Source organism: Neofelis nebulosa, chromosome 3, assembly GCF_028018385.1.
Source record: "Neofelis nebulosa isolate mNeoNeb1 chromosome 3, mNeoNeb1.pri, whole genome shotgun sequence".
Classification (NCBI taxonomy): domain Eukaryota; kingdom Metazoa; phylum Chordata; class Mammalia; order Carnivora; family Felidae; genus Neofelis; species Neofelis nebulosa.
In genome coordinates, this window is record NC_080784.1 from 102932361 (window position 1) to 102946226 (window position 13866).

Here is a 13866-nt window from a genome sequence, read left to right on the forward strand (position 1 = left end):
TCAAAAATGAGTTTCTTGTAGGCAGCATATAGATGAGTCTTGCTTTTTAATCCATTCCATCACCTGTGTCTTTTGATTAAAGCATTTAATCCATTTATATTCAAAGTAATTGTTGAGAGGTATGTACTTATTGCCATTTTGTTACTTGTTTTATGGTCGTTTTTGTAGTTCTATGTTCCTTCTCAGCTCAGTTTGCTGACTTTCTTTAGTGATATTTTGGATTCCTTTCTCTTTATTTTTTTTGCATACCTGTTACTGTTTTTTGATGTTGTGGTTACCCTTAGGTTTGTGTATAACATCTAATGCATATAACAATCTATAGTATAAAGTTGATGGCTGCTTAAGTTTGAACCTACTCTACTCCTCTCTGCCCTCCCATGTTTTAGGTATATGGTGTCATACTTTACATCCTTTTATTTTGTGAGTCCCTTGACTAATTTTTACAGATATACTTAATTTTACTGCTTTTGTACTTCCTACTTTTCTTACTCTTGTTTATGGTCTTTCCTTTCCACTCAGAAGAGTCCCCTTTAACTTTTCTATTAGGGATGAGTTAGTGGTTATGAATTCCTTTAACTTTTGTTTGGGTTACTCTTAATCTCTCCTATTGTAAGTGATAGCCTTGCTGCAGGTTTTTTTCCTTCAGGACCTTGAATATATCATGACACCCCCTTCTCAGCAAAGTTTCTGTGAAAAATAAGCTGATAGCCTTATGGGATATTCCTTGTATGTTACTGTTTTCTTTTCTCTTGCTGCTTGTAAAATGCTTACTACTTTTTGCCATTTTAACTACTATGTATCTTGGTGTTACCTCCTTAGTATGATTTTTGTTGGAGGCTCTATGTGCCTCCTGGATCTGGATGTTTCCCTTCCCAAATTTGGGAGGTTTTCAGTTGTTATTTCCTCAAATAAATTATTTGCCCCCTTTTCTCTCTCTTCTGGAACTCCTATAAGATGAATGCTTGATGGTATTGCTAAGTTCCCTAAGTCTGTCTTCATTTTCTATTCTTTTTTTCTCTCTCCTGTTCAGTTTGATTGCTATTACTCTGTCCTCCAGGTTGCCTATCCGTTTTTCTGTGCCCTCTACTATTTATTCCCTCTAGTGTATTTTTAATTTTTATTGAGCTCTTCATTTCTGAATGGTTCTTTTTTATGTTTTCTGTCTCGTTTTTGAGTGTCTCATTGAGATCCCTCCCCTCTTTTCTCAAGTCCACTATATTCATATTTCTTAGCTCTGTTCATTTAGTTTCTTACTGTGATTTTGTCCTGTTCTTTGATTTTGGACAGAATTTTTGCATTTTGCATTTTGTCTCTCTGTGTCTGTTTCTGTGTTAGGAAAGGAAAGTCAGCTCCATCTCCTGCTCTTGAGATTGATGGCCTTATGAAGAAGAGGTCCTGGGATGCCCTATAATGCAGTCTCCCCTACTCACCAGAATTTGGCACTTCAAGGGTGTCTCAATGTGTTGCATGTGCCCTGCTGTTGTAATTGAGCTGCTTTTGCAGTAGTCCAGCCATGGCTGTCTTTGCCTGTTGTGGCCAGGATTTGGTCCCGGTGTTGTTGCATCAGTCTGGGGCGGCCTTGGGTTTGAGTCAGACCAGGCAATGCCAGAGGGTAGCACCAAACTGCTGGGTGCTTTCCCTGTGTTTTCCCCCGAGAGGCTTTCATTGGTGGGCAAGGCCTGCATTGAGACCAGTTGTCTGCCCCCAGCCTACTGCTGGGGCCACAGTTGTGTGTGGTTATCTTTCCCTTTTCCTGGGACAGGAGTCACTTTGGAGTGGTGCTGCTTCCTGTCAGGTCTGCTTGCATGATGCCACCCTTGTGGCACCACTTTGGATGGGCTCTGGCCAACAGTGTATTGGAGGGGGCAGTTCATGCTGTTGGCAAATTAGGTGGTGAGTGTTGGACCTGCATTGGTTCCTGCCGGTATCCATGTATATAGGCTGGGAGGCAGGGGAGGAAAATGGCACCTGCCAGCTCTTGGAGAAGTCTCCCAAGGATCCCTGCCCCTCCAGCACACACTCTGAGATTAGTAAAAAACCAAACAAAACCTCCTTCCCATACACCCCAGGCGTTAAACTGTTCTTCTATGCTGTATCTCCACAGGGCTGTTTGTTGTGCTCCACGTGCAGAGACTCCGTTTCCTTGCCCTCTAGGCTCTCCATAGACCAGCCTGATTTTTATAGCATCCCATTTGTTAAGCCCTGCTGATTGTAGGAACTTGCAAAATTATGTCCCTCTGGTTTTCAAAGCCAAATGCTTCAGACCATGTCTCTGCCCTCCCCACCCTCTTCCATGTTACCTGTACTCTACATGTAGCTGTGAAGAGTCAATTCTGCCAGTCTTTGGGTTGTTTCTGGGTTATATACACTGATACAGGTGTTACCTAGGTGTGTCCATGGGACAAGGTGAGGTCAGGGTCCTCCTACTCCACAGTCTTCTCTGGAAGTTGCCGTTATTATTTATATTGCTAAGCCCATTAATGGGAATATGTTTTTTAATTAACCCGAAATTATATGGCCAATTAATTTATGACAAAGGAGGCAAGAATATACAATGGGGAAAGATAGTCTCTTCAAGAAGTAGTGCTGGAAAAATGACAGCTACATGTAAAAGAATAAAATTGGACCGCTTTTTAACACCATACACAAAAACTCAAAATAGAGTAAAGACCTAAATGGGAGTCTGTTTTAGTATTTTGAAAGGTGAAAAGATATACTTATCTCTCCATTGATCATATCTACAACATTAACCATGTTTTACAACCACTTAACTTAGGTCTTACTACCTACCACTTTGAACTAACTGCAAGCTCAAGCTTTTTGCAGGGACAAGAAAGCTTTCTTCAGATAATCTCTTTAAACCTAAGTGGTGCCAAAAAAGATCACATACTACCACAAAAATATATTCTTTTTATACCTAAGTTCTATGAAATAATCAAAATGAGATTTGTGTAAGCTGTTTTCAATCCTTATATCTAACATTTTTCTCCTAGTGTAAGCTGTTTTCAATCCTTATATGTAACATTTTTCTCCTAATAAGTTTATAATTTAATTAATAATCTCCAATTATTTATAGTCAAATCTAGGTAAAATTTTAAAAGTTCTTTTATTATTTTGGGGAGTATTTTCTGCCCTACCATTATAACATTTCTTTTGTTAGAAATGGCATTTATGGTGTTAGATATAAAATCTAACATCCTATCAGGAAAAAAACTGCATGGTTTCTATAGCTTCTGGAACCATTTCAAAACAAAATCTGAAAGACTGTCTTAATATAGATCTATACCAGAGATATATTTCTATATTAATAAAATATGCTTTATAAATTAATCTCAAGTCTGAGCCAGACACAGAAGGGTGGAAAGCCTAAATTCTGTACCCACATAATCAACAGTCTGTGGAAACTCTGGGAACCATGCCACTGGTCTCCAATGTAGCACAGTTGGGAAATGACACATTCTTTATAAAGCACTCATCCAGGAAATGAGTGGGTCAAAAAGTACACCAGTAAAAGGTCCATAAACTTATTTTATGAATGAAGATCATAAAGTGTACTGGCTCCAAGCTCAGCACCTTTTATCATGCTGTTGGATGTATAGAACAAAAAATAATTGTGTCAGCCATAAGAATATGGTCCCATGCCATTTCATAATTATTTGTAATCAATTTTTTCCATATGTATCCTCATTCTCAGATCTTCCCACTTGCCCTTCCCCCCCAAAAATGAAATGGTATACACACACACAAACAGCACAAACTTAAACTAATCAGATTTATTCATGCTACCCATGAAAAGCAATTACATTTGTACATACAATCATTAACACAGAGACAAGAGAAATCTGATTAGACACACAACACAGAAAATAAATGTGAAAATTAAAAATAGTATATTTTAGTTATTAAACTTATACTGTACTTTCTACTTATTTATAGCAGCATCTGTAAGATTCCTCTATTTGTTAATAGTTAACTAGCAGCAAAATTTTAAAAATTACACAAATTCAGTAGATGTTTCCCTCCACTGTTTCATTCATACAGAATTTATCACATTAACCAAACAAAACCACTTCTATTTCCTAGAGAAAAAGGTAGGAAAAGATTTCAAAAGTCACCAGTTTCCCCCCAAGAAGAAGAAAGGGAGGAGTGAAGAAGGAAGATGAAAGAAATTTGCATGTTATTACCAAAAAATAAATTCTCAATCCCTTGACCAATTTTTGTCGAGTCTCCATGTGCGGGTTAGTGATTGAAGCTATGTTAACTTTATTTTCTGATTTTATATTGCAGTTGAAAAATATGTGGAAGTTCCCAGGAGGCCTGTCAGAGCCTGGAGAAGATATTGGTGTGTACCTTACATATTTTTTAATTGCTTGAAAAAATTTAGGAAATTTCTGTGTTTACTTTTTAGCTCTATAGCTGAAAATAAGATTTTAAATTTTCTGAGAAATTTCAGAGGTTACTTCAGGGCTAATATAAAATTAGCAGCAAAACTTGTAATATTACAACTTATTCCATTAGTATAAAAAATACTATCAGGAGCATACCACCTGTTCTGTTTAGGATTGCTTCTAGATTAATTTGTTTGAAAATAAAAAGCTTTTCATATACATTGGTAAAGTTTAGCATTTAGGGTTATTTTGGATAGGACTAATACTTTTCCTGGAATTAAACTGTAAGAAAACACAAATTCTTGACCATTTCACCACACAACCATGCATACTAACTTTGTAAGTAATACTTATTTTGAGGTCCATTTAAAAGTCACTTATAGAGCACTACTGACTTAATTCTCCTCTTTATAATAATTTTGACTGCTATTTATTTTAAATAGTAAGGAAGCCAAAACTCTCCTATGAGAAAGTCTCAAAAGAGAGATAGCTCTCTAAAACAACTAAACAACTAAAACAGCTTACAGAGCTCAGTATTTAAAACCAGGCAATGTGAAATAAGCTAAGAACTTTCCATGTTACTGATTTTACAGTAAAGAGTAGAAAGAGTAAATATGGAGTTTTCCTACATATTCCTTAACCACTGAGTCAAACGCAGTCTCTATCATAATAAATCAATGGATGACTCATTTGATACCAGTATTATTTCTCCATGATTGCTTTTTCCATGTGCATGTTCACTATTTAACCAACATTTATTATATAAAGGCAACTTCCTAAATTATCTTTAAATATTTGTATATACTTGATGTGTATATACTTGAAACCTGATTTTTTTTTTTTTTGAATGTTACAGATTAAAATGCCCCATACACAGTACATAGACAATTCCTAACAAACCAGAAATAAATTTACCACACTGAGATCTATCCATTGCAGATTTTGTTTTTTAGGTACTTCAGGGACGTTCTGTGTAAATTCTGTTGTTTAGGTCTTCTTTTGAAATAAAAGATTGTGGAGTGGTGCAAATGCTGAAAGAAAGGACCACCTACTTATTTCATACTATCCTTATGTGATCTGTGACATTGTGTGTGAGCTAGTTAAATTTGTTTTACAATTTTACCCAGTCCATACTGGGCAAAAATCAGGACACAGGAAGTTTGTTAGTTTCATCTTTTGAGTCTTGCCTTCCCAAATGAATGGACTTTTGAGTTTTTATGGATCCTGAATTTTTACTTCTATTTAAATGTAAATGAATAAACATTTCCAAGCCAAGCATGCATAATTTTAGGTTTAAGTATACTCCAGAACTCTTTAAGTCCAGGTTTAAAAAAAAGAAAAAAAAAGTAGTGAATCTGAATTTAAATATTTGTGGTTGTCACAACAACCCACCTATTTAGACAACATATATATGCCTCAACCATGTGGAATTAGAAGCAGCAACTGGCATTCATATTGTCTAGGCGCATTATAAATTAAAGCTTTGCCTTAGAAATAATAAAATCCTGAAAGCAGCTAGAAATAATAACTGACAACAGAGTTCTGAAAGACCATGACTTATATCAGAGCATTTCTGTCTTTTAACACAATATTCTAAAGGATGAAGCCAAATCACCCATAAATCATTAAAATTATTTTCTTTAAATTCTGTATTTAGGAAAGTATGTAATATAGTAGAATACAGCCATCACAAATATAGCTCTTAAGTAGTAAACACTAGTTAACTGGGAAACATTTGTTTTGGAATCCTTAATTCTATAATACTAAGTAAATGAAGCTCTCTTGTCCACAGTGCTTAAAAAAATTAAGGGGGGGCATATACAAAATAGAATGCAATCCTCAGGCTTCAATATAATACCCTAATAGTACAAAAGGATCTACAAGGTTAAAAATGGAGAAGTTGCCTTTCTAAAAAAAATACCATTTACCAGTGACAGGAAGAGAATCCCTTGCATGGGGAAAGGACTATAAAGTAGCAGGTTCTGATCAGAGCTCATCAGTGCACCAGAATCAGAGGGAAACAGTAGGAAAACCCACATTCTGCCCAATTTTCCCTATTATTTTTTTCCAACCTAATCCTATTGTTAAATATTACAAAATAGAAATAACAAAATAAACTCCTTTTCACTGTCTTGTAACTAAACAAAACACTAGGACATATTTAAACATCTCAGTCAGCAAACATAAAAACAAAACCCCCTTGGTTTTTCCTATGTCTGTTAAACATATAGAACAGTAAATGTTATATCAGTTCAGCTTACAGTACATTAAAATAAAGGTAAAACAGAATAAAGCAGTTAAATAAATTTACAAGTTTTTAAATTCATGGTGAAAGCCTTGGGGTAAAGATTTCCACGTTGAGGTGGAAGAAGTTACTCATACCTCGTAAGTGCAAAAGCACTTATCTACCCATTCATTTTTTAGTCTAGTCAATGATATCTTGATTGAAGTTAAACTGATCAAACTACCCAGGGCAGTGCTGATTTTCAGTCAGCTGCTAAGGTGACTGCTGAGTAGGGTATATTCATTCACTCACAAGTCTGTCCTGTGCTTCCATGACACATAAAAAGGCTAGACTCCAAACGAAATGCCAAACTCTTAATTGGTGGTACTAAGAGTTTAACAGGACTCCGATAGTTATTTTTCAAAGTGTTTAAGGAATAAAAATAAACATTTAAACAATAGTTAAGTGAAATCAAATGACATGTAAAGTTTTAGATTAGTGCAGCAGTTTAACAAATTTAGTAGCAAACCAATGTAATTGGTTGTATTGTAAAACCAATAAATTGGTATTACATGCCAGGCTGAAAATTCTTTTTCTCATTAGGTTTTCCTTTTATTAACACAAATTCTTCTTTTATGTTTTAGTTTTAAATAGTAATTTCTAACCATGTTTAAACTATGGCAAATCTCAAGGGAAGGGGAAGTCAGCATGTAATTCAAAATCACAGACCAATGTCTTATATTTTCAGACCCTTTGCTCTTGCCATGAATATTTCCAGAGCAGTTTCTTAGGATTTAAAAAAAAAAAAAAAAAAAAAAGCATATGTAGGAAATTCTTAAGCCAGTCTTTAATCAGAGTTATGTGGAAATTGAGACATTTTTCCTTGACTTCCTCTTCCTTACCTATTCTTCACCAATAGGACTGAGAAGGTAAATAAAATTTTCTTTACAGCAAACAAGGAAATAGAAGGGTCTTTGAGGAAAAATCTGTGGCTCTGGCAGTTGTGAAATTAGGAAGCTTACCAGCAAACTGGGCAAAGAAGGCAGCTTTTTAAAGGGTTTTTCATAAAACACTTTGGGAGTCCGTGACAGGTCATCACAAAATTACAGAAAGCCCATTTAGGGGGTTCATCTGGAGATTTAGAAAAAGCAACCACAAAAATGTTGACAATAAACATTTTGCCCTAAAAATTTGTATAATATTGAAAAAATCAGCCTTATAAATGTGAAATCCTTGTTGTATTATTACAAAATTCTGTAAATTGCAAGTTTCTTGAACACTTCTGATAAAATGACTGCAGCTTGTTGGTGTTGGAGGAATGAATCCAAGTTCTTTGGAATCTCAAGAAACAAAGGAAATGCCCCAAATGACCATAATGGGATTCCACTGACAAGAACATAACAAAATGGTTATAAATGAATCTGTTCTATGACTTCAGAGGCTTGACAGTCCCACCCAAGATCACCAGGAAAGCTTTGAACATTTCTCCATTCAATACATTCTGCAGCTCTACAGACTTTTATAAGGAAGAATGAATCACATTTTCTCAATACTAATATGTATAAATTTTGATGGATGAGCAGGAACAGGATAATAATGAAGAAACATGTAGGAATATTAACTGCAGGAAACTAGGTTTTCAACTTCTGGGAAGGAGCAGGAAGAGATTAAAATTGACTCCAAAAATATACAGGTGGGTAAGCCTACAAATAGCCAAAGAAATATTCAATATTTCAAAAGCCTCTTAGATATACAGTGATAAGAAAATACTTTGGTATTTCAGGATGTCCAGAAGGCAAGGAGTTTATGTTGAATCCTTTCTTAGGATGAAGTTTTGCTTTTCAACCTTTAGATAACATTACTTTATCTGAAAACTGTGATGATTAAAATTCTAAAAATGTGATCCTTACTGATTTGTACATCTTTCTTTTATATAGGAGACACAGCAGTTCGAGAAGTTTTTGAAGAGACTGGTATAAAATCAGAATTCAGGTCCCTTCTGAGCATTCGGCAACAGCACACCAATCCCGGAGCTTTTGGGAAGTCAGATATGTATATCATCTGTCGCTTAAAGCCATATTCATTCACCATAAATTTTTGCCAGCATGAATGCTTAAGGTGTGAGTGGATGGATCTCCATGACCTGGTCAAGACTGAAAACACAACTCCCATCACGAGCAGAGTTGCTAGGCTGCTTCTCTACGGGTACAGAGAAGGGTTTGACAAGATTGATTTCACCGTGGAAGAACTTCCAGCAGTTTACACAGGCTTGTTCTATAAACTGTATCATAAGGAACTGCCAGAGAATTATAGAACTATGATAGGAATGGATTAAATCCATATTTGTGTTTTTAAAAATGTTAAGTAAATTGTACGTGTAGGATAATGTGTACCATATTATATGAAGTGGTGGACATTTGGGGTTAACTAATATCTGACTTTAATTTTCCAATTTTGTATAATTTCCATGAAGAAAATTTGTTTTTAAAAGCCTCTTTCCAAATGAAGCAAACGTATGACAAAGAGTGTAGCTCTAAATAAGCTTCACTGGATAAAGAGAAATGCTATATAAAAGGTGGAAGTCTATACTTTTTCTAGGAACTTTTATTGCTTTTCTTTACTAAGGCAATGGTTAAATATTTAGTATTAGATAAAAGGTTATCTGACCATTTATCCAAACTGAGCAGCTAGCTGTACATTTTTTTCTTTCACTAACAAATTTCTAAAACATCTTCTTTCATATGAAATGAGATCAGATGCTGCTATTAAGATCAGCTCTTAGCAGACATTGGAAGAAAAAGTATAGCTTTCTGCCCAGGTCCTGTTTTGGGTCCAAGTTTATACTGCCCAGTTCGTTTCAGTGCCACATACCAGCTGGAGTATTTCCTTGACCGATAAGTATTGTAGTTATTAGATTCCAATCGTTCAAAAAAGAAACACTCGTCCGTAACACATTTCTGAAAAACAAAGGAAGAATGAGTAGTCGTTATTATGCTTTCACATGAAACACTTATGAGAGTGCACTGCCCCTTCTGCTCAACCAGCAGCAGTGCTCTTGGCTTCAGAACAAACTAGTTTGCAACACTCAACGGGCCAAAGTCTGACAGAATCTAGCTCTGCAGAGGGATGCAGGACAAGAACTCAGCACGTCAGCAGGACAGCTTTCAGGCACATCTCTTCAGAGGAGGAATTCAAGGACCATTCTCCAGCCCTACAATGGACAGGTCGGGTATCAGGCAGCGAGAGCACACAGATGCTGTCAGAACCACACTGCCTCAGACTTGAGCCATCCCATAAACATAGCTTTCACGAAGGGGGATATACCCAGTAACAAAGAACACACTTCACTTAGTGAAACCCAAAGCTGTGGCTTCCAGTTAGGTATGTATGGCACATCCATATTCCTCCCAGTCCAGAGGCTGGTGACTAATCAGGGGTCGTTTTTACTTATACCAGGGTTCCCCTGAAACTGCTGGAAGGGTAACCCAGAGATACCTTCGTAAAGAAGAAGGCTTTGTTAATTAATACTTTACTCACAGAAATAGTATCAATTCATAAATTACAGCAATTTTTTTCTAGTGGCTAACATTTCTAAGGTATAAAAAGAATAGTTTATTATACAGAATATAATGTATATATAATGCCAAAAAATTGTATTACAACATTAATATATGATTAATATTCCCAAAACACTAACAGAGAATGAAGAATAAGTAACATAGACCATATTTATTTCTGGCAGTGTCTTTCTTGTGGGAGGGGAAACTACTCTCCGTTTTTATTTCGATTGAACTCTTTGGGAGGGAGGGGGAAAAGCTAGCTTTACAAATAGACCTGGAAATACTTTCCAAGTAATGAAGTCTAATAGGCTGCTACATTATTTCAAGTAAATGTTCAAAAATCAATTTCACAGGGTACTGATGATAGTTCTTGACCTCTGGAGTGTGTGTTTGAGGGGGTGTCAACAAATGATTTACTTTAAAGAAAAATCATTTACTACTTATATTACAATTAGGAAGAAAGAATTATACCCATATGGAAATCCATAAAAATTTATACATATTTGTATTTCCACATACAAATACAACATGTACATGTATGACATAAACCTAAAGCTTTGTATTAATGAGTGTACCAGATCCCAGCTTATTTCTGTATACTCAAATCTAGGAAACTTCAGTTTACAAAAACTACACCAGTCAAAAGACTTGAATCCTTTCCCAGATTCTTTAGTTCTAAGATAAACAGTGGCACAAACTGTGAGAAAAACATAAATCAATAAGCAGAACAATGAAAAGAGCTGGCATAATAACCAAAATGAAAATGATTTACACGTAACTGGCGTTTCCGTCATCTAAAGTAAGGGTGTGGTACTAGATCTTGTAATCTGCTTCTAGAGATAAGAATTTTACTGGATATTTACTTGGCCTTAATGTTTTGACCATTGTTAACTTTTCAAAATGGAAATACAAAATCTGATTTGCCCATTTTTTGTAACAAATTACTACGAAGCAACTGAAGTCTTTCTTATGCAAATAAGTGACAGGTAGCATTACAGAGAAGCATTCATTGCACAAGGACCCAGCTATGTGATACACAGGACTGTCCTATGCATAAAGATTACACCTAGGATAATACTGATATTCTATATAGCTAGTACTTTAATTCTTCCTTTGAAGTTGATTATGCTTTTTGTGTTAACTGAAGTCAACCTGTGTCACTTTGTCATTTTTCAGTGCCACTGATAAAAATCTTCCTCTTTCCCTATTCCAGGTTTAGGATCAGGAGTAGAAGCAAATAGGGGATCCTGGGCATTTCAGTCGGTTAAGCATCTGACTCTTGATTTCAGCCCAGGTCATGATCTCACTCACAGTTTGTGAGATCAAGCCCTGCATTGGGTTCTGCACTTGTTGAGCAGAGCCTGCTTGGGATTCTCTCTCCCTCTCTCTCTACCCCTCCCCCATTCACACACATTTTCTCTCTCTCTCTCAAAATAAACACATTTTAGAAAAAGAAGCAAGCAGAGTAAAGAATGAGAGAATAAGTCACAGTAATCATAAAGATAACATGAAAGGTCATCATTGAGCTTCACAGGCTAATTCTCCAGAGACCTGAACCACCTCATTCAGTCATCATTCTGGACATTGATTTTTTTGGTGTTCTGCCAGCTTCCAGGATGTCCCACCTTGCTAAGTTGGCACTCCCTACAGTGCTTGGCCTTTGGGATACATACCATGCAATAATATCTGTCTTCTCAACCAGTTCCTAGTATTTCAGAGAAAAGAAATAGTACCAGGGATTAAGTGGATAATACATCATGAATCCACGTTTTTGTTTTTGTGGGGTTTTTTTGTACAGAACTTACTTGTACCCTTACAAAAACAAATGGGAGGGAAGGAAAACTAGCTTCTGTGCTGAGTGTTCAGATACGTCAATTTACTAAACTATTACATACTTGAAAACAAACTACATTTTTCAAAATGGGTAGTAGGGGCAAAATTCAAGTCTCAAGTCAAGCAGGCATTTAACAGCCCAATGTAAATACAATTTTCAGTCCTCTCCATTCTAAGTTTACAAATCATCATCGGTGACTGTGATTTCAATATTCCCTGTTAAAAATGAATGCAAAGTAATTTTTGCCAAAATTTATAAACATTTACAGAGCTTTTTCCCTATTCTCAATGTTTAACGCTAACCTTTTCAAACTTAGAAGAAAAGGGAATCTTCAAAGAAATGATGTCACAGAAGAAGTGGATAAAGTAGTTTCTAAGGGTTTATAACAACTTGTACCCTGTCTTTGAGGCCCTTATTTTATATAGGCCAATGATCTGGGAATTCCCTTAATTCATGGCTTTTGACTGTTTCCATGTGTATCATTTAAAGATCACAACAATCTTGTGACATAATTATCTTATACCCATTATTTAAAACTCAATGCTCTTCATAACTAATTTCAGATTGTGGACACTCTCTCTGCCTATGTATCTGATCCCTTTTCATAAAGCTAAGTTTTTCTTTTTTTTTTAATTCAAGAATAATTGGGGGATATAGAAGACACACAGTTTAAATGGTGCATTTACTCATTTAATGCATAGTTTTTCTTCCAGCCACTGGGATACATCAATGAACAAAACTGAACAAGGATCCCTGCCTTTGTGCCAAATTCCAACTGGAGAGACACGCAATAAGTATAACTAAATAAATTATATGTTAAAATATGATAAATCCTATGGAAAAATGTAAAGCTGAGTAGGGTAAGAGGGATTGGGAGTAGAGGAATACAAATTAGGTTGCAATATTAGCATAGTCACAGTATGAGCAATTAAGAAACTGACATTTGAGCAAATACTTGAAAGTGAAGTTAACTTGAAAGAGTTAACCATCCAGCTCTCAGAGAAGAAAGAGCATTCCAAACAGAAGGAATAGCTAGTGCAAAAGCCCTACAGTAGGACCATGCCTAGAATGGGTGAGAGGCAGCAAAGAGGCCAGTGTGGATGAAGCGAGGGCTTGAAGGGAAGATACAAAACAGATGAACATAAGGAAAGGGAAGCAAAAATAACATAAAAACGGAGGGGGACAAAACACAAGAGACTCTTAAATATAGCGAACAAACAGAGGGTTGGTTGCTGGAGGGGTTGTGGGAGGGGAGATGGGCTAAATGGGTAAGGGGCATTAAGGAAGACACTTGTTGGGATGAGCACTGGGTGTTATATATAGGGGATGAATCACTAGAATCTACTGAAATCATTGTTGCACTATATGCTAACTTGGATGTATATTTAATTAATTAAATGTTTATTTCTTAATGAGTAAATAAAATTGTGTTAGCCTCCAGTAAAAATACAATGATACTGCAGAATCTAAAACTAGAGAGCTAAGACCAAAGAAATTCAGACTAAGAATTGAAATATATCAAGATCATCTAACTTTATAGACTATTTAGGCCCTGGGAAAACTAAATCAGATGGCTCTAATAATTTGACTATCCCAACAACATCTGTGAGGGTCTTTGGTGGGCCAGGCAACCTGGATTCCAGACTTGCCTTAATTCTTAACTAACTCACATTTATGAGGAAGTCACTTAACTTTTCCAAGCCTTACTTTCCTCATCTGTAAAATAAGATTATATTAGATGATCTTTAGGATCCTTCCCAATCTTAGAGACGCCTGGGTGACTCAGTTGGCTAAGCATCTGACTTTTGATTTCAGCTCAGGTCATGATCTCATGGTTTGTGAGATCAAGCCCCGAGTCAG

At 36.0% G+C, this 13866-nt stretch overlaps 2 protein-coding genes across 5 annotated transcripts in view; one reads left to right on the plus strand and one right to left on the minus strand.

Annotated features, from left to right (window-relative positions):
* NUDT6 (nudix hydrolase 6) overlaps window positions 1-9198 on the plus strand; it is a 40681-nt gene extending 31483 nt beyond the window's left edge. For 2 of the 3 annotated variants that reach the window (XM_058721447.1, XM_058721449.1), the window contains 2 exons: window positions 4288-4342; window positions 8550-9198. In XM_058721447.1, coding sequence (XP_058577430.1) covers window positions 4288-4342; window positions 8550-8947 — 453 coding nt within the window. In that variant the 3' untranslated portion in view covers window positions 8948-9198. Of the gene's footprint in view, window positions 1-4287; window positions 4524-8549 lie in introns of those variants that run through there. The other variant, XM_058721448.1, reaches the window with a different exon arrangement.
* The window catches only part of FGF2 (fibroblast growth factor 2), a 69550-nt gene continuing 59442 nt past the window's right edge, over window positions 3759-13866 (minus strand). The window contains exons 3-4 of one of the 2 annotated variants that reach the window (XM_058721451.1): window positions 9484-9569; window positions 3759-5419 (exon numbers count right to left, since the gene is read on the minus strand). In XM_058721451.1, the coding sequence (XP_058577434.1) occupies window positions 5347-5419; window positions 9484-9569 (159 nt within the window). In that variant the 3' untranslated portion in view covers window positions 3759-5346. Of the gene's footprint in view, window positions 5420-9325; window positions 9570-13866 lie in introns of those variants that run through there. The other variant, XM_058721450.1, reaches the window with a different exon arrangement.